The sequence below is a fragment of the Neoarius graeffei genome, chromosome 5 (assembly GCF_027579695.1).
Source record: "Neoarius graeffei isolate fNeoGra1 chromosome 5, fNeoGra1.pri, whole genome shotgun sequence".
NCBI classification, from domain to species: domain Eukaryota; kingdom Metazoa; phylum Chordata; class Actinopteri; order Siluriformes; family Ariidae; genus Neoarius; species Neoarius graeffei.
Genome location: NC_083573.1, coordinates 5,237,726 through 5,262,786, shown reverse-complemented (window position 1 = coordinate 5,262,786; position 25,061 = coordinate 5,237,726). Strand labels below are relative to the sequence as shown.

The following is a 25,061-nucleotide window of genomic DNA, read 5'->3' as shown; positions in this document are numbered from 1 at the left end:
TACCAATACACAATCTTTAAACTTGAACGTGTCTCTTTAAATTCTTATTACTTGTTCTTGCTTTCCAGTTCAGCGATGAGTTGCCTCTGTTGTTTGTTCGTGTCCAGAGAGAGAGACAGGTCAGTCGGCACTCTGGATTGCTGCAGTATAGGTAAATTCAGACAATCGTTTATTGTCTCAATATTTGCTGCTAAAAGCTGTCAGGAGGGGAGGGAACAAAAAAAACAACTGGATTGGCCATCTTACCACTGATGTTCTGTCGGCAGCCAATCGGGAAGCATAGCGGGCAATGAGGTAGTGCTCATCATCCTGATTATTCGTCCTGCTTTCCAGCAAACTTCAATATAAGAAGAAAATTTCGAATCATATGCAGGTTAGTGTGTTAGCTGGTTAGGATGGAGAGAGAAACAGCACATGGAGACTGACTGACTGACTGATTTCTGCAGATGGATAAAAGAAGAGAGTGCATAGTCGTTGATATGGGAAGGTTTTCACGAAGGAGGTGCTTAACTTTTATGGAAGGAGTCTCCAGTGTCAGCGCTGGATCCTTAAAGCTGTAACTTTGTTTTCTGACACGTTCAGGAAAAAGGAGTTGACGCTTTGCGGTTCGTCAGAAACACGACTTTTTTTTTTTTTTTTTTTAAATGAGACTGGCGAGGAAATGACTGTCTATAGCTTCTATAACATGAACATTACAGATTCCAAAGCATTAAATGTAACTAGAAAGGGATTAAAAAAAAAAAAGTACGAGTTTTTGAACCCTTGGAATGTTGCTATGTTATAAGGGGAATAAAAAACTTCATGTGCCGTTAAATGCGTTATGCAATAGTTGTTAGTTAAGGTTAAGAGATACAAATACACAGCAATACTGTATTTTTTTTTTTTTTTTCAGTAACACAAAGCAATGGAGTTAGGACAAATTCTACTGTCAAAAAAAAAAACAAGAACTGGCTGTTAGCAGATTTCCAAAATGGTCACTAGGTCATTTTAGATCAGTGCTCTACTAATATTAGAAAAGGATGGTGCGAGAAACGGCAGCTTCCAGCCGCATGCTAATCACACTAACCCGGTGCGGTTCTTTTGGAGGAGGTTCACGTATAACCCAATGAGAACATGTTCATCTGAAAGTCTGTCCGCAATATCAAGGCTGTACTGAACCCTGAAAACAGCGGTTTACAAAACACACATTAGTTATATGGTACTGTATATTATAATAAACAGGGAGGGGGGAAAACGGCACAGCTTTCCAACAGCTACATCTGGTCTAATGTTATTGAGTTGGGTTATACAGGGGCCTGTGCTACTTTAATGCACCTTTTATTAAATAAAAAGAGTGATCGGAAAGTCACTTGAGCTTTTGAGATGTAAAGAAAACACGCTCGCTCACCCTTTCCCTTTCAGTAGGTCTGGAGTATCCCGAGTCAGGAGTTTTCTCTGTTTAACGTCCTCATTCCCGGCTCTGTGAAAGTGAAAACCATCACACACTCACTTCATGAGTTATGGCAGGCTGGAAAACCCTTCTGCTGAAATTCTGAGCTCATATCTACTGTATATAGTCCGCAGTGCTGCTAGACGATAGCGAATGCACGTCTTTTACGCCCACCGTCCTTTCCCCTTCGGCGAATTTGCTTTTCCGCTGTTCTTTTTTTCAAGGTAGACCGCCTTTCAGATTTTTCAAGTTTGGGTCATAAAAAGAATTTTCCCCGACACCCAATTATTTTTGTTTCGTGGGCCGAAAGCTACTGAATTCGAATCGCAGACTTCCAGTTTTATTATTATTATTTTAAATAGAACAATTAATGAATTTATCTCCACGTGGCCCTAAATTCTCCACGATTTTTTTCCTGCTTCACTATGACTCAATTCAAGATACTACATCATGCATCACGTGGTGGGCTTTTCCCGTTTACGCAAGGCATTGTGGGATACAAATTTGAAACAGGAGAGAAAAATGGAGGACGTGAGTGTGCGAATGAAACGTGAAAGAGCGACTACAGTAACGGAAAGAAAGCGAGAAGAAAAGACGTTATGTTATCTACGAAGGAAAAGAAACGCAGGACCAAACTAATAAATATCGGCGCTCAGCGTGATCAGCTGTTCGTTTAGCGACAGAATGATGGAACTGTCAGTGCATGCTCAAAGGGAAACCTGCGCATGCGCACACGGACTTCCTCTGTCTGCTTGCCTGCGCGAAGCGAGCGATTTCATGCAAATTATTTGCTTTAATCCCTTCAAATTAAATAACTTCCCAGCCACAGAATGGCCTGTTTTTTTGTGAGATATTACAGAAATAAACATATATCACAATTTCAGAGGGAACTAAATTTCACGGATTTTATGAAATCGAAAGGCCGTCTCGCTTTAAATTTGTGTTTTAGCTGAAAAGGTCAAAACGTATCATTTTTCACATACACTCACCGGCCACTTGAATAGGAACTTGTTGATTTTAAGATTCCTGTTCTTCGCAGGAGTGGAACCCAATGTGCTCTTCTGTTTTCTGTTGCATGCTGAGATGCTTTTCTGCTCGCCATGGTTGTAATGAGTGATTTATATGAGTAACTCTATCCTTCCTGGCAAAAAAAGCTCGAACCAATCCGTCCATTTTCCTCTGACCTTTCTCATCAACAAGACGTTTGTTTCCACCCACAGAACTGTCGTTCGCTCGATGTTTGGTTGTTGTTTTTTTCGCACCATTCTGTGTAAACTCTCGAGACTGTTGTGTGTGAAAACCCCAGCAGGAGATCAGCAGTTTTTGAAATACTCAAACCAAAAATAGTAATCTGGCTCAAACCAACACCCATACCACAGTGAAAGGAAGTCACACTATGAGATCGGTTTTTCCAATTCTGATGTTTGAACATTAACTGAAGCTCTTGATTTGGATTGGCTGATTAGGGAACTGCATAAAACAGCAGGTGGATGGAGGAGTGTTCCTTATAAAGTGGCCGGTGAGTGCAGAGTTTCCTAAGGTCAAGGCTACGTATTAGCACCTCTGTTTGTCGATATGAGCATCTTAAATGTTCTGTCATTTTGAAGGTTCTAATCCTGCTCCTTTTCGTCCTGCAACACTGCACTTTAGTGTTTTTATTGATTTTTATTATACAGGCTCTAACAAAATGAAGACGGGCTCATTCTTTGGCTGATAACATGTTTTACACTGCAAAAAAAACCAACAAAACATCTTAGCAAGTGGAATTAACTTGAAACGAGAAATAAAATAGCTCTGGTATTTCCAATTCGAAAATCGCAATGAACCAAAAATAGATCATGATGAAAACGAGAGCCAGTTTTAATGATTTCAAGTTTGAAGTAGTTGTTCTGTTGGCAGATCAACTGATGAGAAATTTCCCGAAAAGAAGTCCCAGGAGGATAAGAACGATTCAAGCTTTTAATGTCTAGAAATTAGATTTGGTTGATCGTAACGTAACGTAACGTGCTCCGACAAAGATATTTTTTGCCGTGTAGCAGGACAGTGGTGTGTATTCGATGTTGCACTCACACTCTGAAGGGCTTGTTGGTGGACGGCATGGTGTGCGACAGCGTGTACTCGTTCCCACTGTTCGCTGGCCTTGGAGGCCTGGAGCAGAGACACAAGTTATAAAATAATAGATAAAGAAAAGAATTAGAGGACACAGTGATGATAGAGAACTCGAGTGAGTGATGTGGTGAGTTTTTGTACATTGTGTGTGTATATTTTTACACCGTATAAATTTGGCAGTGTAAATGATTAGGGTGTTTAATATGCAAACATGTACCAAGACTTACCAAGTGTCACTATTTTTGGAAGGCAAAAAGGGGGGGGGGGGAGACAAAAATGATATTAAGTGCAGTGCTTCCCCAAAAAATAATCAGTGTAGAAAAAAGAACCTCATTCACAACACATTTTGATGTTTTATTCTTCTTATCCCACAGCAATCTGTCAACCCTAACAAATTGTTTTTTTATCCGTTTACGTTTACATTGAATCGAAATGTAGTTACTGCTTGTTAGCGAGTTAACAAAAGTTACCGCTTGCGTTATCGCAACTACAACGACAGTCATTCATTCAAGCAATTGAACAACCTCTCTCTTCCCTCCCTCCTCTCACTCTCAAACAAAAAAAAGCATTTTGTATTATTCTCTCCACATTTCACTAGATACGAGCAATCGTGCGCTCTGATTGGCTACTCTACTACGAGGATATCAACTCATATAGTGGGGAAAATAAGTATTTGATACACTGCCGATTTTGCAAGTTTTCCCACTTACAAAGAATGGAGAGGTCTGTAATTTTTATCGTTAGTAGACTTGAACTGTGAGAGACAGAATCTAAAAAAAAAAAAAATCCAGAAAATCACATTGTATGATTTTTAAATAATTAATTTGCATTTTATTGCATTAAATAAGGATTTGATACAATAGAAAAATAGAACGAGCGGCACGGTGGTGTAGTGGTTAGTGCTGTCGCCTCACAGCAAGAAGGTCCGGGTTCGAGCCCCGTGGCCGGCGAGGGCCTTTCTGTGCGGAGTTTGCATGTTCTCGCCGTGTCCGCGTGGGTTTCCTCCGGGTGCTCCGGTTTCCCCCACAGTCCAAAGACATGCAGGTTAGGTTAACTGGTGACTCTAAATTGAGCGTAGGTGTGAATGTGAGTGTGAATGGTTGTCTGTGTCTATGTGTCAGCCCTGTGATGACCTGGCGACTTGTCCAGGGTGAACCCCGCCTTTCGCCTGTAGTCAGCTGGGATAGGCTCCAGCTTGCCTGCAACCCTGTAGAACAGGATAAAGCGGCTAGAGATAATGAGATGAGATGAGAAAAATAGAACTTAATATTTGGTACAGAAACCGTTGTTTACAATTACAGAGGTCAGACGTTTCCTGTAGTTCTTGACCAGGTTTGCACACACTGCAGCAGGGATTTTGGCCCACTCCTCCATACGGATCTTCTCCAGGTCTTTCAGGTTTCAGGGCTGTCGCTGGGCGACATGGAGTTTCAGCTCCCTCCAAAGATTTTCTATTGGGTTCAGGTCTGGAGACTGGCTAGGCCACTCCAGGACCTTGAAATGCTTCTTACGGAGCCACTCCTTAGTTGCCCTGGCTGTGTGTTTCGGGTCATTGTCATGCTGGAAGACCCAGCCACGTTTCATCTTCAATGCTCTTACCGAGGGAAGGGGGTGGTTGCCCAAAATCTCGCGATACATGGCCCCATCCATCCTCCCCTCAATACGGTGCAGTCGTCCTGTCCCCTTTGCAGAAAAGCACCCCCAAAGTATGATGTTTCCACCCCCATGCTTCACGGTTGGGATGGTGTTCTTGGGGTTGTACTCATCCTCCTTCTTCCTCCAAACACGGCGAGTGGAGTTTATACCAAAAAGCTCTATTTTGGTCTCATCTGACCACATGACCTTCTCCCACACCTCCTCTGGATCATCCAGATGGTCACTGGCAAACTTCAGACGGGCCTGGACATGTGCTGGCTTGCGTGCGCTGCAGGGTTTTAATCCATGATGGCGTAGTGTGTTACTAATGGTAATCTTTGAGACTGCGGTCCCAGCTCTCTTCAGGTCATTGACCAGGTCCTCCCGTGTACTTCTGGGCTGATCCCTCACCTTTCTCATGATCATTGATACCCCACGAGGCGAGATCTTGCATGGAGCCCCAGACCGAGGGAGACTGACAGTCATCTTGAGTTTCTTCCATTTTCTAATAATTGCGCCAACAGTTCTTGCCTTGTCACCAAGCTGCTTGCCTATTGTCCTGAAGCCCATCCCAGCCTCGTGCAGGTCTACAATTTTGTCCCTGGTGTCCTGAAGACAGCTGTTTGGTCTTGCCCATGGTGGAGAGGTTGGAGTCTGATTGATTTGAGTGTGTGGACAGGTGTCTTTTATACAGGTAACGAGTTCAAACAGGTGAAATTAATACAGGTAATGAGTGGAGAATAGGAGGTCTCATCTCATTATCTCTAGCCGCTTTGTCCTGTTCTGTAGGGTCGCAGGCAAGCTGGAGCCTATCCCAGCTGACTACGGGCGAGAGGCGGGGTACACCCTGGACAAGTCGCCAGGTCATCACAGGGCTGACACATAGACACAGACAACCATTCACACTCACATTCACACCTACGCTCAATTTAGAGTCACCAGTTAACCTAACCTGCATGTCTTTAGACTGTGGGGGAAACCGGAGCACCCGGAGGAAACCCACGCGGACACAGGGAGAACATGCAAACTCCGCACAGAAAGGCCCTCGCCGGCCACGGGGCTCGAACCCGGACCTTCTTGCTGTGAGGCGACAGCGCAAACCACTACACCACCGTGCCGCCGAATAGGAGGGCTTCTTAAAGAAAAACTAACAGGTCTGCGAGAGCCAGAATTCTTGCTGGTTGGTAGGTGATCAAATACTTATTTCATGCAATAAAATGCAAATAAATTATTTAAAAATCATACAATGTGATTTTCTGATTTTTTTTTTTAGATTCTGTCTTTCACAGTTGAAGTGTACCTACGATAAAAATTTCAGACCTCTCCATTCTTTGCAAGTAGGAAAACTTGCAAAATCGGCAGTGCATCAAATACTTTTTTTCCCCACTGTATACCGTGAGTCGAGAAAAACAAAATGGCGGAGTGTCTTGCTGAACCAACCGAGGACAAAATAAAAACTCTACTCGAAAACAAAACCCCAAAAATACACAAACTCAGCAATAAAATATGGAATAAAAGTATTTGATGGTAAGAACGTTTTTTTTTTTTTCAAAAAATTATCGCATTTTTCATAAATCGCTACTGTCATTTCGCCGGTTTGTTTAGGTTCTAAGCGGAAATGATTTTGTCGGACGTTTTGTATAAAGTTTTTATTGATCGAATTTGCAAAAAATAAAAATGCTCTGTTTCTCAAAATCCAGTGAATGTGGATAGAATAAAACAGTTATTCCACTCAATCTCGTCGTACATGGCTTATGACTTGACTTCGTGGAATAACTGGCAAATACTGGAAGGTGAGCTTTCTTGCGTCAGAAAACATAGCTACTGACGCCGGAGACTCCTTCCATGAATATTAAACAAACGTCTCCTTAAAGAAAACTTCTCTATATCGGTGAATCCTGTAGAAACAAGAATGGATTTGAAAAAGGGCATTAAAATCAACCTGTGGTTTGCAGCCGCTGTTCTAGAAAATGAATCAACGCTTTCTGACCCATCAGAATCCAGAATTCAACAGTGCTGTGGTGGAAATGGATCTCCGTATAGTCCTGTGCAAAAGTCTTAGGCACGTGTAAAGAAATGCTGTCGACCAAAAATGGCTTAGAAATAATTAAATTAAATTAAATGTTTCAACATTAAAACAATATTATAAACAGTCATCACTAAGCCATAACAAATCAACATAAAGTCAATATTTGGTGCAAGACAAAATTCCCTTTGCTTTAAGAAAAAAAAATTAAAAAATAGTAGTCTCCGGTATCGTACGTACAAGGAGTGCAGTTTTATGTGGAAATGAGCTGTAGGTTTTACTGAGCATCTTGCAGAACCAGCCACAGTTCTTCTGGACACTTTGACTACTGATATGCTGCTCAGATACATAAACGTTTTGTTTTTCTGCCACACTTAATTTTGTGCTGGATAAAAAAAAAAAAAAAATTAACGTTTGGAACTCTAAAATGTTTTTGTAATGTTTTGACTTGAAAATGTACAAGTCATAAAACGGAAATCGAGAAATTCTGTATTAAAAAAAAAAAGAGGGTGCTAAGACTTTTGCACAGTGCTGGATGTATCATCGGTGAGGTGGTGAACAGGTTGGTCGAATTTCACCACAACAAATTTGCAACAAATGCCTTGTTGTTACTCTGATTACTGCATGTCAAGTGACTTACACCACATGAGCAAGGTTTAAAGGTTTCTCAGGAACATCGAAGAACATGGGATTGGCTGGCTCCCGGTTCGAGGCACAACCCAGAGACTTGCTCAGAGCATTCGATAACTTCTTCGCAGGAGATTTCTGGAGGAGAGGAAAGATTTACTCTTATGCATTTTTTTTTTCAAAGATTTTGGTTGCTTCCTTCTTCGAGACGTTCAATTAAACTCAATCTGCGCTGTGTGAAAGAATTGGTTGAACCTGGCGTGTCTTACCCATGATGTGTATTCCTTCATCTGGTGCTGGTTGCTATGGAAGCCAGAAGCATGTCCCTTCCAGAAACACTCCTGACAGAGCTGGTAATTATGGCATTGTTGGCAACGGTAGCGAAATCCCATCATGCTTTGGCTGTGGCAGTAGGCGCACTCAACTGGGTGGAAGACTACGGGTGAAGGACACAACATAAGCCCTTATGTTCTGTTTACTCATTTCACACGGACTCATGCCATCCTGATTCCTGATTATGTTGCGACAGAATTGTAGCTGTAGCTTCAAAGCAAAAATGTACACATTAATATATATACAAAAGTTCAAGCTCCAATGCTCCAAATATCTGCATCAGCATGCAGAAGACGCATTTCCGATTCCTGTTCTTGGAACCCTGCTGGTGTATCTCGTCGTCCTCAAGGTTGTGCATTCGGAGATGTTTTTCTGCTCAGCACGGTTATCCAGAGTGCTTATATAAGGCCTGTCAGCTCAGACCAGTAATAGCCATTGTTCTCATCAACCAGGCCAAGAACCAACAACCATGCGAAGGTCAAAGTCGCAAAGATCGCATTCTGTATTTTCTTCATTTCGGTGTGTGGTGTCATTATTAACTGAAGCACTTGTTTGTTTTGCTGCACAATAATGGGCTAATTGGCTAAACGTTCAGGGGTACAGGTATTTTGACTTGAGAAGATGATACATAAAAACCTCACCGTTCTCGACATTAGCCAGCCGATGCATAAGTGGCAACCATACAAGACACTGTGGCGGAGGATCGGACATCAAGGTGTCCAGGAACATGTTCAGAGAAACCTGTTTCTGTAGTAAAAAACACAACCAGATTCATGCATCGATTTCCCAGAGAAAAAAAAATTCACAGCGAAAATGAAACCGCAAAATGTAACTGGTAAAGTTTTACCTACATGTTGCGCAAAGCAAGTCCTAGCGGTCTGCTCGGTATAGCTAAAAGACGGTCCTTCAAAAACGGTAACGGGAAGCTTGAGCACCTCCTTCAAGAACTGGTCAAACTGGGAATAGATCATCATGCCTGTGGGATCTGCTATCTGAGAAAAAATATCTGAGCAACAGTGACAGAAAAGAAAGAATGTAAATGGTCAAAGGTTTGTCTTTCTTCAGGTCCTTATCCAGACTTGGGAGAAGAATCCACAAGACCACTGCACAAGGTTTTGATCATATATTTGATCGACATTTGTTGAAAAAAAATTCCAACCATTAACATAGAGTATCACGAGGCTATTTGAGAGGTGATCGTAAGTGACTAGACCACATTGGCCAAATAATAGCCATTGGTGACGAGATACTGTATGAGACAAGGTCAAGGATGTGTTTAAAAACTGAAGCTGACTTTCTGTGACCTTGTTAAATCATGATAAAAGGACACATTATGCTCTTTAGCTTAAGTTCCATCAATCAACATTACTCAAATCAGCCCAGAGGTAGAATTCAAGGTGGCTTACATCTTAATTTGTCCATAATCTTCCCTCCACATAATGTCGCAAGCGCCATCTTCACGACAAATACCGAGATCTTCCCAAGACCTTCCCTACAAGAAAAAGGGAAAGATTCATTAAAAGCACTCGATACGTTCAATCCTATCCTACAACAGCATGCCTCTGAAATGTTGAAAGTATCGGGCCTCCTAATCACTCAACGCTGAGGAGAATTGGACTCGAAAACCCAAGAACAAGCTCGAGTTAGCATTAAAGTTAGGTGGAGAACTTCACTATTTCTTCACAATTGTCTGAGATGCAAATAAAATGTAATCACTTGTCATGACTGTCAGGAATACATCTTGGGCTGGACAGAAATCAGCCCCAGCTTCCTTCTTCAGTGCATTGTACCAATGTATTTTTACTTATGAACTGCGAGTTGGTTTAGTGGTTGGCGTGTCCGCCTCTCGTTCGGGAGATCACGAGTTCTACTCGTAGCCGGGTCATACCAAAGACGATCATAAAAATGGTACCTATTGCCGTCTGGTAAGGCACGCTGCAATACAGATAACAGTAGGGAAGTCAAACTCTCGCGGTTACCGGAGGACTTGCCCCCCACTGTAACCCTAGCTGTATAGGCGAGAGGCCGAGGGCTATGGAAACAGAGATCGGCAGCGCCTGATTGCACAACGTAGGAAGGACTTTCGACTATTTTTACTGATGACCATTTGTAATTCTGTTGTTCTTACTTCCACAAAAGTCAAAACAACATTTCTAAATGGCAAATCACCGAAATAATGAAAACCAAACCCCTGCTGAAGTGTATCTCCTTGAAAACGTGGAATGGTTTAGCCCTGCGAGTCCGTTTATACCAGACAACCCTGCTTGGGTCCGACTCCATTCACACGAAAGAACCTGAGGTCTTACGGGTCATATGCCGCCAGCAAGAAGTTGAGCAGAAGTAACACAGACTGCTCCACGTTGATCTGGTGTGTAGTGGGCATCCGCTTGTTCAGCTGGAAGAAGATCGTGGACAGTATTGCTTCAAGTCGAGCCACTGAGAACTCCGTGTTGAGGTCCATGGTGTTAAGGCCATTCTCCCGGAAGGCTTCGATAATGTTCCAGATGTCCACTAAGTGCACTGCAAGCACAGAGGAAGGATGAAAATGGTTGGTAGGATCATGAGACCATTGTCAACCCAGTGAGAGTTTTTACAAAAGTTGTACACATTTCAGGTTTAATTCAACCGACAACTAACAAGTACAGTTGGTCTGTCCAGAGGAAGTGGTTTTTTTTTTGTTTGTTTGTTTAAGAGTTCGAGGTAAGAGAGACTGTTTACTTGTTTCTCGTGCACGCTCAAATGTAACGAATGAAAAGTGTTGCACTTGGATTTTGGCACTCGTACTCACAATTGCACCTCTTCTGAATGAATCGGAGCTTGCATGCAGTTCTGTAGGTGGAAAGTCTGATGGAATCCAACTGAAGAGCACCTGAAATGAGAACAATGTTGATATGGTGACGTGTTCCGGGACAAGACGGGGTGGGGTTTCGCATTTATGGAAGGAGTCTACAACGTCAGTGTCAAAGGAGGAGTTTATGCATTTTGTGGCTCCTTGGGAATCATCCAAGCTATTGTCTGGAAGCCATGGCCTGATTGTTAGAGAAGCAGCTTTGGGACCAAAAAGTTTGGTTCGATTCCCTGGACCAGCAGGAATGGCTGAAGTGCCCTTGAGCAAGGCACCTAACCCCCAACTGCTTCCCAGGGTGCTCTGGGTATGTTGTATGTCACTCTGGATACGAGCATCTGCTAAATGTCATGAAACAACTTTTAACTGCTATAAAGTTATTAATCTGTTTCATGGACCTTCAAAAACATTCACTTTATGAACTTGCATCCATGTGTGGAAACATTGTTGCGGTTTGCTTTTTTCCTTCAAGGGTTTGGTGTTAATTGAAAAGAAAAACCATTATGACACTTACGCATCTCAGCAAACAATTGTCTTCTGTCTGCCATGGTGCTGCTGCTCCGCTCAGCTCCCTCGATCATTCTGCCAAACAGAACAAACAACAAAAGATCTGAGATACTTTGTGCTCCTCCGTGACCATGATCGGTCTCACGATGGATATTTAAAGTCCAATTAACTGCGTCTAATCATGTTACAGTAAACCAGTGGGGTATGAAGATAATCAGCGATGTTCTTTGTATATGTGACGATGAGGTTAAAGCATGCACACTCTTCTATTAGTCAGAAAGTACAGTCTGTCGCTGCAAAGCAGGACAAAGACAAGCGTGAGCACAATGGTGAAGAGCCATGGCTGACTGCACCCAGCTAACCCTGTCATCCTGATCATGTGATACATCGCTACAGCAACAGGGAATCCAATCATCCATGTCCCAAAAGGAAGGTGAAACCAGACAGCGTACCACGGCCGTGGGAGAACAGTGAGGGATGAAGTGTGGTCTAAGAATTAAGGTTTCCGTGCGATGTTTCCACCAGTCCTAACATTAGTGCACACTGAGCTCACAGTATGTTGCAGTATCATCTCTCTACGTATGAAACCCACACCCACACATTACATTCTCATGAGTTGCGCTCATGGAATAACTGTCAGAGCCTGGCGTTGAAAACGTAGATTAAATGCAAAGAAATAAGATGTGCTGGATCAAGTGCTATTTTATAAGCGTGGAAGCCATTTTGCTCAGTTCAACAAATCAGTCATGTGTCATCTTATTAGTCTTTTTTTTTAGTTTTTATGTTCTATCATATTAAATTCAGTAGCAAAGGGGGAGGAAAAACACTTTCATTCAGTCCATATTTTCTATCCCATTTTTTTTTCTTTTTAGGGTTTAAAGGCAACTGATTATCTTGAATCGACAGTCAAATAAAAACACCTCAGACACTTGTACAGTGAAGAAAAACCTGGCGAAATCTTGTGTCCGACACACAGATGATTTGAGTGGTGGTGGTGGGGGGGATTTTAAGACTTACAGGCTGTGGTTCTCAAAGTGCAGTCCAGGGACCCCCAGGGTTCTCTGAAACTTAACTGAGTTTTTTTTATTTTGTTACAATGGAGGAAATCACAACCCACATTATCGACAATGCGACGTGTTGTCGTTAAGACCATCTACACCGAGACCAAGTCATGACCAACACCAGAGTATCAAAATTGAGATAAGACCAAGACCTTGAGGGGTTGAGACCAAGTCAAGACTGAGACCAAGGCAGGACCAGACCGAGTCAAGACCAGGACCTGACCAGTGGGTGTGGCGGGGGAGGGGTGACAGCAATTAACAGTAACGAAAATTTCAAATTAGCAATGAGTCACGTTATTGGTCGCATTTGAAACAGGAAGTTTTACATCCAATGACAGTAATTATGTTAACAAATAAATCAGGTAACGCACAGGCAATTTCGTGAAATCCCCACAGTTGTGGTTTTGACCGGTCTTGACGTAAAATCCCGAGTCCTTTACGTCCAAGACCGACACACAACCAAGTAAAAATGCGGTCGAGACCGAGACCTTCAAAAAGTGGCCCTGAGACCGGTATCGGGACCAATACCAGTCTCAAGTGCTCTAACACAAGATGTTATATTAAGAGGTCCAAGCACCAAAGTCAACTCGGACCGAATATGTTCTATTGGTGTAAAGTTCAGGAAGAGAAAGCTCTCCAAAAATATGATCCAAACATTTTAATAATTCTTCTGAAATGCATCCATATTAAAGGAGGATCCCTGGCAAAAAAAACGTTTCAGAACCACTGCTTGAGGGGATCGATGTGGAACCATCAAGGTGAGTCGGGCACCTTGCACTTGAACTTCAGCCACGGACGATTATTTTTGTCGGTCCTGATCAGGGCTTTGAACCGGTTCAAGGAACGAAAACGAAAACCGGGAACTTTTTCTATTTCACATGGAACAGAAAAGAAACCAGGAACTTTATTTTTTATGCTCCGGAACAGAAACTCTTATTAAAAATAATGGTAACCGGTTAATACCGGTTTTTATTTCGTTCCTCAAAGTTTCCGTAGCCTACAAATAAAAAAGTCATTCTTCTCCTGCGCAAGTTTCTATGACCCGCTGGGGTTCACTTCCTGTGTGACGTTCGCTGACTGAATGGAGAGAGCGGGAGGGTGGACTACTATCACGTCTCCACATCTTAAATAAGAGGTAAATATTGCAGTCTATCGTTATTCAAAAACGTCAATTTCAAACACGATATCAATATATTTGTCCACGTTAATGAGAGGCTCGCGAACATTAAATGACGTTAACCTCTGTTAGCCTATCAATGCATAGGGCCTGACTAGCCTTTGGTAACACACTAAACGAATTATCTTTCATTTTTGGCACTTTTTCTGTTTGTGTAGATGGGAAGACATACTGAGAATCCAAATCGCCAACATTTGAAATAATAATTGTTTTGAATTATTTCTTGTCTTATTTAACGAAGGTTGTAATAGAATTAGCCTACATTTGGCTTAAGCTGGATGAGACAGAGACATAATTTTATAGCCATTTGTTAAACAGCTGACAGGGAACGTAATTAACCGTTCCGGGAACGAAATTTTTTTGTTCTAACCGGTTCGGGAACGTCTATTTAATGGTGGAACCCAAAACCGGAAACGTTAAAATTCTGTTCGGAACGAACCAATAGGAAAAAAATTCTGGTTCAAAGCCCTGGTCCTGATAGCCAAAGTTAGAAAAAGTCCAGAAAAATTATCCACTGGAGTCACTTTTGAGAGAAGTCCTTGTGCAAAACTGATTTTACAAAAAAAAAAAAAAAAATTATCACTTTCTTTTCCATCTTATTATTTAACATCATTTGAGCTTTCTTTGTCAGTTATGTCATCATTGGAGGTGTCATTAGGTTTCTAGGTTCATCACTGACACTGAAGACTCCTTCCATAACTGTTAAATAAACAAACACACATTTGTAAAATCCGTTGATGGTGAACATCTGCCGTACAAGTCACTCTCGAAGGTGTTACTAGAGAATCGCATTAATAACAGAAGTACTATCAGAGCTGCTTTTCCAGAAAAGTAATCGACGTCATCTGAGCAATCAGAATGAAACTTGAGCAGCGTGATGCTGAAATACGTAACTGTGCTTTATTTCCACCGTCGCAGGGTGAAAATCTGACAGTTGACCACGCTCTTCCAAGCCTGCTCTTTTCATCAGCGTGCAATGCATGATTAGGTTTAGAGAATGTCCTGCCCTTTATCCAGGAAAGCACTGACACCAGGCAACAGTTGATACGCACGGCATGTCGAACCATAATAATAATAGATAGTATATCACTGAGTATATCTGAACCAGGACAAAATGTTCACTGTCAATATTCAAGTGCAACACAAGGTTCCAAAAATTAGCATGACTGTAGCCGGGCTTTTCATCTAAACAAGCAGTTTGTGTGAAGACGTACCCGCCGGAGAGCACCATGGTCTTTCTCTCTCTCTCTCTCTCGTATTGACAAAGTTGTGTTGCCTGTAATGTTGCTCCTTCCGTAGACGTCCCTCTTGCTTCCTCAATAGGCCCGAGCACCACAACAAAAGCAGTGCAGTGAAGCGAGAGCAGCCGGCTGAAATTAGAAACTGTCAGCTCCAGCCTGAGCTGCCTCTATCTTTAACTTCAAATGAGCGAGCCTTACATTCCTGCTCGGCTCAGGCGGCTGCCTTAGCTCCGGTTGCACTTGCTGGGTCTCTTTCTGGCGCCTTTCGCCTCATACAGGCACTCTGCGTGCACGTAATTAAAAGAAGGAGAATAGGGAGCAGGAGCTGAGGATAAATCTAATATATGACCGACACTGGTACAGTCCTAATTCATGGTAATGACCTGTATTATGAGAATCTCGAACAGCAGCTCTGATCGTAGTTCCAGCTCCGAGGCAAATCACAGGTTCGCAGTAATGTGCTCATTTTAATACCTGATCGTTGCTATCGCAACAGCTCATTCACGGGGTCTTTGCTATTGAAATCGTTGAAATTTGCTGTGATGTAAGAGGAATAAAGCTTCAAGACGTGTCGAGACAAAGAAAACATATCCATACAATTAATTCACATTCATTTCAGTAATGCTTTACTTCAATACACCATGTCATGAGCGGTCATAACAGTTGATGTCCAATAATACAACAGTGTTATCTTCGACTTGGCAGAGATTGATGTCATGACACGAGTGCACATGATATGCAAAGTCACGGTGACACGGACTTATGCTTTTAAATGTCATTGGGCACACTTGACTTAATTTGCTGTTATGACTTAGTCTTTCATGATGTGTCATGTCACAACATAACTTAGTAACGCACTTGGCACAGAATGACGTCATGACATGCAGCACACTTGGCATGGTTTGCTGTCATGATTTAAGCTATAGAGATGTCATGATGTCACAACATTGCTTCGTAGCACACTTGGCACAGAATGACGTCATGACATGCAGCACACTTGGCATAGTTTGCTGTCATGATTTAAGCTATCGTGATGTGTCATGATGTCACAACATAACTTCGTAGCACACTTGACACAGAATGACGTCATGACATGCAGCACACTTGGCATGGTTTGCTGTCATGATTTAAGCTATAGAGGTGTCATGATGTCACAACATTGCTTCGTAGCACACTTGACACAGAATGACGTCATGACGTGCAGCACACTTGGCATAGTTTGCTGTCATGATTTTAGCTATCGTGATGTGTCATGATGTCACAACATAACTTCGTAGCACACTTGGCACAGAATGATGTCATGACATGCAGCACACTTGGCATAGTTTGCTGTCATGATTTAAGCTATAGAGATGTCATGATGTCACAACATTGCTTCGTAGCACACTTGGCACAGAATGACGTCATGACATGCAGCACACTTGGCATAGTTTGCTGTCATGATTTAAGCTATCGTGATGTGTCATGATGTCACAACATAACTTCGTAGCACACTTGGCACAGAATGACGTCATGACATGCAGCACACTTGGCATAGTTTGCTGTCATGATTTAAGCTATAGAGGTGTCATGATGTCACAACATTGCTTCGTAGCACACTTGACACAGAATGACGTCATGACATGCAGCACACTTGGCATAGTTTGCTGTCATGATTTTAGCTATCGTGATGTCATGATGTCACAACATAACTTAGCACACTTGGCATAGAATGATGTCATGACATGGTGCACATGACATCCAAAGTCATGGTGACATGGACTTATGTCATGCCATTAAATGTCACATGACATAGCACATGGGACACTTGACTTAATTTGGTGCCATGACTGAAGCTATCATAACGTCACAAAACTTACAAGCACACCTGGCACAGAATGATGTCATGACATGCAGCACACTTGGCATAGTTTGCTGCCATGACTTCAGCTATCGTGACGTGTCATGATGCCAAAACATAACTTCATAGCACACTTGGCACAGAATGACATCATGACATACATCACACTTGGTCTCATTTGCTGACGTGATGTCAGCTGTCATTCCATCAAATGTTCACCACATGACAGTGCACACTTGATATACTTGGCAACATTGATGTCATGTCATCAAATGTCACATGACATAGAGCACACTGCCATCATGACATAACCTGTCACGACTTCAAACGTAATACAACACAGCATTCTTGTCATAGCTTGATGTCATGACATAAGCTATTGTCGCATGACAGAGAGCATCCTGAGCATCGTTTGACATCATGACAAACTGTCATGACATCATGCATCGTAACTTGACGTACTGTCGAGCACACTTGGCATAGATTGAAGTCATGTCATCAGTGTCACAAGACAGAGTACACCTGACATAGATAGATATCATGACATCAGCTGTCATCACATCAAACATGACAAAATGACAAAGAGTACACTCGGCAGAGAATGACGTCATGACATAACATGGCACCAATCGTGAAAATGGTAACATGACACTGCGATATATGGACGTCAACTGTTATGACAACTTATGACAGGTAAATGACACAGTCATGTTTGTCATAGTCTGCATGTCATGCAGGTTACTTCTTACGGAGTTGCTTATTTGTCAATATTGTTGGGTTTGTTTGTTTGTTTTTATTGTTTACCGACCTGTGCTCTTCAGCTTTGATACCTTTAACCAAAGCCTACACGGAATGCTACACATCCGCCTCGGAATCCTTCACACCCTCACGCTGTTTTACTGCAGATCTAGTTAATTCACGATACAGGAAATAACACTCATGTCTCGACATTGCACATGGGTTTATTTATCGGGTCTGCGATGGAAATGTGCTGCTGTGTTCCTGAAATAAAAAAAAAAAACCTGCCAGATTCTTGTGAAGTTCCACTCAATAACAGTGCCATAACTCTCACTGCTTTCAGTACTCAGTATTGTTATGACACGGAACATTAATTTTGATGCGAAACATTCCCATGTCAGCACGGAACTCAGTGAATTGGACGTCCTGGTCGTTCCTGACACATTTACAGCTGTTTTCAACAACAGCAAGTCTTCTGTGTGAACACTGGCTGAAGAGGAATTTGAGAAACGACTGTTTATTTAAGGCTGGAGTCCTGATTCTTCTCTTTGTTTAAGAGCTGATTAAGCCAGTTTTAGAATGTGCAAAGTCAGCTCTCTTTTAGGATTATTACTTGTTGCATGAAAAAAAAATGTTGGCTCGATTCTAAAACATTAAATGTGTATTCTCCAGGTCAAACTTTACGATGAAGATCCTCTTACGATAGACCTGTGATTAAAGGAAATGACTACGTTCTGTGTCCTTTGTGTCATTAATTTGCCCAAGTCGGAAAGAAACTTGTTCAGAAAACGAGTTCGTGTAAATACGAACCTTCTTCGGGTTAAGCTTAAGGTAATATGGATGTTTATTTCCGTCCTTTGTTTCGCCATTGCAACGTTTTCCCAACTACACCCCAGATACAACAATCCATCGAGGACAGAACTGGCTCAGTCGTTCAGTTCTGTTCTCGTAACTCGAGGGAGGGGGTAGAAATTCCAGGACTGCCAGGGATCAGTGTTGGCAGGGGTTCCATCTCCATCTTGGCTGCCAAAAATGTTGGAACAGCCACGTTCACTTTGTGTTGCATTGAGTTTTGAGAATAAAGCTGTTTCAGTCTGCTAGTTTTAACCAACCATGATTACGTGACTGGACCTTATATTTTTCTGTTCTTTGTAAGATTTGGCAACAAAATTTTGGGGTTTTTTTGGTGCAAAGATTCATTCAGAGGTGCTAACAATGCTAACAAGAAAATCGAAAACCCCTCAGGTTTATCGGTGGAATGCGTAAAGTCCACTGTGGCGCGACATCATAATTACAATTAGCAGCTCTTTCTTTTATTGCACCGACCAACCAGATTCCAGCCCCGCCCACTTGTTTTCTATTAGCTTACCAATCCATAACTTGCAAATTCACATGTCAAAAGTGAAAGTCAGCAAGAAGGGAAGCATTTGAATTGACTTTTTTGTTTGCATTTGTTTTGAGACATGTTGTAAGAAAGCGAACATGCGTAGTTTTGGACTCCCCTGTTGCTGTAGAAATGGGTTGAAACTTGTAAATCCTGCAGCGAAACCATAAATACTGGCGCCCCTGTAATTCTGTTCACACACAACTCCCTTAAGTGAGCTCAGCATTTTACAAATGAATCATTTCTTGATAACGCAGTGTGCATTTTCATTTGAAAACAAGAACTTGAGTCACAGTTTAATTTGTAATATGAGACACACAGCTGTCTGGAATGACTCTTTGGGATCTGGTTTAAAAACAAGCTCGCAAATACAGTCCATGGAGTGCGTCATGAAATATTCCGAAGAGTTCACGACCCAATTGTCTGTCTGAGTTTGCAAACACCTATTGGATTGATTTGGATATCAGGCGACTGAATGGACAGATACCCAACTCTGGGCCTGGAGAGAATCCCCTGGCTGAGACTGTGGAGTCTTTTCTCATCTCAGAAACAGCAGATTCAACTCATCAGTTCATTCTTGAGTTAAAGTGGGTGGGATAGATAGATAGATAGATAGATAGATAGATAGATAGATAGTAAACTATGCAACACTAGGGGTTCTTCAGGAGCAGGAAGGAATCTGTGGCCTAGAGGATGGTCTTGTGCTATTACTTTTATGAATCATAGTTTCAACAATTTGCATTTTAATTGAAGTGTTAATTGCATGTAATGAAAATAATTGCAATTTGTTAAAAAATGAAACAAAATCAGTCAGCAAATTATCAAGGAGAGAACAGTCCACACAATGTGCATGCAAAAAAAAAATATAATAATAATAATAGGGAGGGGGCGGCACGGTGGTGTAGTGGTTAGCACTGTTGCCTCACAGCAAGAAGGTCCTGGGTTCGAGTCCCGTGGCTGGCAAGGGCCCTTCTGTGCGGAGTTTGCATGTTCTCCCCGTGTCCGCGTGGGTTTCCTCCGGGTGCTCCGGTTTCCCCCACAGTCCAAAGACATGCAGGTTAGGTTAACTGGTGACTCTAAATTGAGCGTAGGTGTGAATGTGAGTGTGAATGGTTGTCTGTGTCTATGTGTCAGCCCTGTGATGACCTGGCGACTTGTCCAGGGTGAACCCCGCCTTTCGCCCGTAGTCAGCTGGGATGGGCTCCAGCTCGCCTGCGACCCTGTAGAACAGGATAAAGCGGCTAGAGAGAATGAGATGAGATGAGATAATAGGGAGGAGGAGGAGAAATAAGCAGATGCACAGTGACAACAGACGCTCATGACGTTTCCAAAGCAATGCTGCACTCCTTCTTCTCAGTCCGCACTACTTATCTTCAGCAGTCCTCTGAAATGCTTTTTGCATCATTGCTCTGTTCATGCATTTTTTTTAAATAAACAAAACAATCAAAAACAGGAAAAAGCATGACTTCATTCAGATCTTGTGGTTTGTGCAGAGTCCAGAGCGCCAGCTTGAACTGCACTTGCTACTCACCAGCGCGAGACAAAACCTCCAGCTGTTCATGAATGAAAAGAGCCGCTCAGGAGATCAAAGCCGAGCTGGAGAACACCGCCATGCTGTGGAACCGGAACCGCCGTCTTTCCTGCACGCGCTTTCTTTCCCGTCTCGAGCGCCGTCTCTTTCGATTACGTCATGCGAAATCTCTCTGCGAGGAATCAACTGGCGCGGGCGAGTCACTTTGCTGATTCGATTCCTTTGCGGAGTCGAATCGTGAGTGTCGACTCGCTTGATTCACGCTGACTTTTTATTTATTTATTTATCTCATCTCATTATCTCTAGCCGCTTTATCCTTCTACAGGGTCGCAGGCGAGCTGGAGCCTATCCCAGCTGACTACAGGCGAAAGTCGCCAGGTCATCACAGGGCTGACACATAGACACAGACAACCATTCACACTCACATTCACACCTACGCTCAATTTAGAGTCACCAGTTAACCTAACCTGCATGTCTTTGGACTGTGGGGGAAACCGGAGCACCCGGAGGAAACCCACGCGGACACGGGGAGAACATGCAAACTCCGCACAGAAAGGCCCTCGCCGGCCACGGGGCTCGAACCCAGGACCTTCTTGCTGTGAGGCGACAGCGCTAACCACTACACCACCGTGCCGCCCCTTATTTATTTATTTATTTATTTATTTATTTTTGCACCACTATCACAGTTGGTTAGTTTTGTTGCATTTCTGTATATTTTTTTCTTTGTAGCTGAATATTTAAATAATATTGATTGTCTTTTTTTCGTGGTATATCAGATATATTCCATTCAGCTAGAATGGTCTTGTGCTAACTACTACACCACCGTGACGCCTGCCATTATTATTATTATTATTATTATACACCTCACAGCAAGAAGGTCCGGGTTCGAGCCCCGCGGCCAACGAGGGCCTTTCTGTGCGGAGTTTGCATGTTCTCCCCATGTCCGCGTGGGTTTCCTCCGGGTGCTCCGGTTTCTCCCACAGTCCAAAGCCATGCAGGTTAGGTTAACTGGTGACTCTAAATTGAGCGTAGGTGTGAATGTGAGTGTGAATGGTTGTCTGTGTCTGTGTCAGCCCTGTGATGACCTGGCGACTTGTCCAGGGTGTACCCTGCCTTTCGCCCGTAGTCAGCTGGGATAGGCTCCAGCTTGCCTGCGACCCTGTAGAACAGGATAAAGCGGCTAGAGATAATGAAATGAGATCTTCCGTATTTAACGAACCAAACCTGGCGGCCATGTTTGTTTACAAATTGCCACAGTCGCTCACTAGCATGGAAGTTTTACATCTCCGACGTGTCGTCTTGACAACCATATTCAACGCTCATTCTCCATTCGGTTGAGTGACGTAATATACATCGGATAAGCGATATGCTAACGATATTGCATGCTATCAAACCAAATGAACGAAACCCGCTAGAAGGGAATAGAACCCTGCGATAACCTGGTGACTTGTCCAGGGTGTCAGCTGGGATAGGATCCAGCTTGCCTGCGACCCTGTTGAACAGGATAAGCGGCTACAGATAATGGATGGATGGATAGAAGGGACTAGAACACACGTTTTATTCCATTGAAAAAGTGTCCTGTTTTTATAATTATCAAATAATATTGGCTGGCGCTGAGTGGTTCATCAGATATATTCCATTCAGCGAGCATGATACTGAAGGAGTCGAAGACGAGTCGCTGAATGGAATATATCTGATATACAGTACCACGAAAAAAAGCCAGTCAACATAATCTCATCTTATTATCTTTAGCCACTTTATCCTGTTCTACTTTCCCCCATAGTCCAAAGACATGCAGGTTAGGTTGACTGGTGACTCTAAATTGACCGTGAATGTGAATGGTTGTTTGTCTATGCGTCAGCCCTGTGATGACCTGGTGACTTGTCCAGGGTGTACCCCGCCTTTCGCCCGTAGTCAGCTGGGATAGGCTCCAGCTTGCCTGCGACCCTGTAGAAGGATAAAGCGGCTAGAGATAATGAGATGAGATAATACATTCAAAATTCTCTCAAAATCTTCCGTATTTAACGAAGCAAACGTGGCGGCCATGTTTGTTTACAAATTGTCACAGTCGCTGGCTAGCGTGGAAGTTTTACATCTCCGTTGTGTGACGTCATGTTGTCTTGACAACCATATTCAACGCTCATTCTCCATTGGGTTGAGTGACATAATACACGTCGGATAAGCGATATGCGAACAATATTGCATGCGATCAAACCAAATGAACGAAACCCACTAGAAGGGAATAGAGCCCTGTGATAACCTGGCGACTTGTCCAGGGTGTACCCCGCCTCTCGCCCATAGTCAGCTGGGATAGGGTCTAGCTTACCTGCGACCCTGTAGAACAGGATAAGCAGCTACAGATGATGGATAGAAGGGAATAGAGCACGTTTTTATTCCATCGAAAAAGTGTCCTGTATGTCTAAAAAAAAAGTCTAAAGTCCTTCCCGTGCCATATGGCGCATCGGGTGGCGCCGATCTCCGTTTCTGCAGCCCTCGGCCTCTCGCCTATTACATAGCTAGGGTTACAGTGGGGGGCCAGTCCTCTGGTAACCACAAGAGTTTAACTCCCCTACTCGCATCTGTATTGCAGCGTGCCTTGCCAGATGGTAGTAGGCACCATTTTTATGATGGTCTTTGGTATGACCCAACCGTGAATAGAACTCGCGATCTCCCGATCAAGAGGCGGACACGCTACCACTAGCCGGTGTCCTGTATGTATAATAATTAAATAATATTGGCTCAGATCAGATATATTTTTCAATTCAGCTAGCATGTGAGACTGAACAAGTCGAAGATAAAAAGCTGAATGGAATATATCTGATATACTACAAAAAAAAAAACCCAGCCAATATTATGATGATATATACACATTCCTTTCGGGTGTTCAACGCATCTTTCTCTCTCAAAATCTTCCGTATTTAACAAAGCAAACCTGGCGGTGGCAGCAGCACGGTGGTGTCATGATTAGCGCTGTCGCCTCACAGCAAGGTTCTGGGTTCTAGCCCAGCGACCGGCGAGGGCCTTTCTGTGTTTCTCCGCGTGCTCTGGTTTCCTCCACAGTTCAAAGACATGCAGGTTAGGATAATTAGTGGCTCGAAATTGACCTTATGTGTGAATGTGAGTGTGAATGGTTGTTTGTCTCTGTGTGTCAGCACTGCCATGACCTTGTCCAGGGTGTATCCCGCCTCTCGCCTATAGTCAGCTGGGATAGGCTCCAGCTCGCCCGCGGCCCTACACAGGATAAGCGGACAAGTGGCTGGATGGAAACCTGGCGGCTATGTTTGTTGACAAATTGTCACAAAGTTTTGCATCTCTGATGTGTGACGTCATCTTGTCTTGACAACCATGCAATATCGTAAGCCATATTCAACGCTCATACTCTCCTTTGGGTAGAGTGACGTAATACGTGTCGGATTAGCGACATGCTAACAATATTGCAATGCTGTCAATCCAAATGAATGAATGAGAATCGAAAATGTGTATGTGTAATAATTCTCAATTTATTGATATTTGCTAATAAGTTATAAAATCTATCTGTCATTAATTTATTCATTCATTCATGGATTTAAAAATGAACTGTCAGATGTATCTGTCTGTCTGTAGATTTATTTATTCATTCATTTATGTCTTTATAAATAAAACCTGTCTGTCTGTCTGTCTGTCTGTCTGTCTGTCTGTCACTCCCTCCTGGACACAGAGTGCACGAGCGCGCTTGCTTGCTTGTTGCTAGGCAACCGTTTTACCTCAGTGCACAAAAGGGAAGACAGAGAAACATTAGCTGGAGCTAAACGGCCATTTCACAAAAACTAACAAAACAGCTTTTTACACCAAAATAAACTGAAATTACAGACTAATTACGGTTAAACTAATGAATAATAATCCCGTGTTTGAACTTGGACAAAACCCGGTAAGTTAACTGACTCGCTTTATTCGAGTGAACATGGCTAATTCGTTAGCTTTTTTTTTTTCAGTGAATAAATATGAAACAAAAGAGGGATACTTCACATTGATGAAATATCATTTATTATAAACAATTTGTCTCTCTTAACATGACTCTAGTCTGTACAAAACAAATATAAATAATAAAATAGGTCTCTGCTGAAATGTTCAAGATTCTTTACGAATCAATTCCTCTGAAACGAGTGATTCAGAAAGAATCGATTGGCTCAATAATTGCCACTACAGTTCAAATCATTTCTGTCCCTAACCTCTGAAGGAACACAACCACAAATTCCAATTTAGATATATTTACATACATATTTTATAAAGCATTTATATGTTTTTTGTTTGTTTGTTTGTTTGAAAGCCTCTCATTTTAATTTGTTCATGCTCCCGAATCGATTCTTCAGAAATGATGCTTTCAAAAAGAATCGATTCATTTAATGTTTCTCAGGAAAGTAAGCACTGGTTTTGTGAGCTCACTTTCCAGAGAAAGGATGTGAAGATTCAGATTCAGAAATTATTTATCAAACATATTTTATCTTTAATCTGTGAAAATTATTGACTCAAATATGTCAGTCCATCAAAACAGCTTCACTTTTTGCCTGTGTAGAGAGAAGAGGATTTTTGGACCCAGCC

General features: G+C 42.5%; 1 protein-coding gene across 5 annotated transcripts in view; it reads right to left on the bottom strand.

Annotated features, from left to right (window-relative positions):
- The window catches only part of dtna (dystrobrevin, alpha), a 30,727-nt gene extending 10,121 nt beyond the window's left edge, over positions 1-20,606 (bottom strand). For 2 of the 5 annotated variants that reach the window (XM_060921021.1, XM_060921022.1), the window contains exons 1-14: positions 14,964-15,139; positions 11,519-11,586; positions 10,948-11,028; positions 10,466-10,679; positions 9,566-9,651; positions 9,011-9,165; positions 8,801-8,906; positions 8,096-8,262; positions 7,840-7,964; positions 3,500-3,577; positions 1,388-1,459; positions 1,067-1,159; positions 247-337; positions 52-140 (exon numbers count right to left, since the gene is read on the bottom strand). In XM_060921021.1, coding sequence (XP_060777004.1) covers positions 52-140; positions 247-337; positions 1,067-1,159; positions 1,388-1,459; positions 3,500-3,577; positions 7,840-7,964; positions 8,096-8,262; positions 8,801-8,906; positions 9,011-9,165; positions 9,566-9,651; positions 10,466-10,679; positions 10,948-11,028; positions 11,519-11,586; positions 14,964-14,980 — 1,442 coding nt within the window. In that variant the 5' untranslated portion in view covers positions 14,981-15,139. Of the gene's footprint in view, positions 1-51; positions 141-246; positions 338-1,066; positions 1,160-1,387; positions 1,460-3,499; positions 3,578-7,839; positions 7,965-8,095; positions 8,263-8,800; positions 8,907-9,010; positions 9,166-9,565; positions 9,652-10,465; positions 10,680-10,947; positions 11,029-11,518; positions 11,587-14,963; positions 15,140-20,483 lie in introns of those variants that run through there. The other 3 variants (XM_060921024.1, XM_060921025.1, XM_060921023.1) reach the window with 2 other exon arrangements.
- Between the last annotated feature and the right edge of the window lie 4,455 nt (positions 20,607-25,061).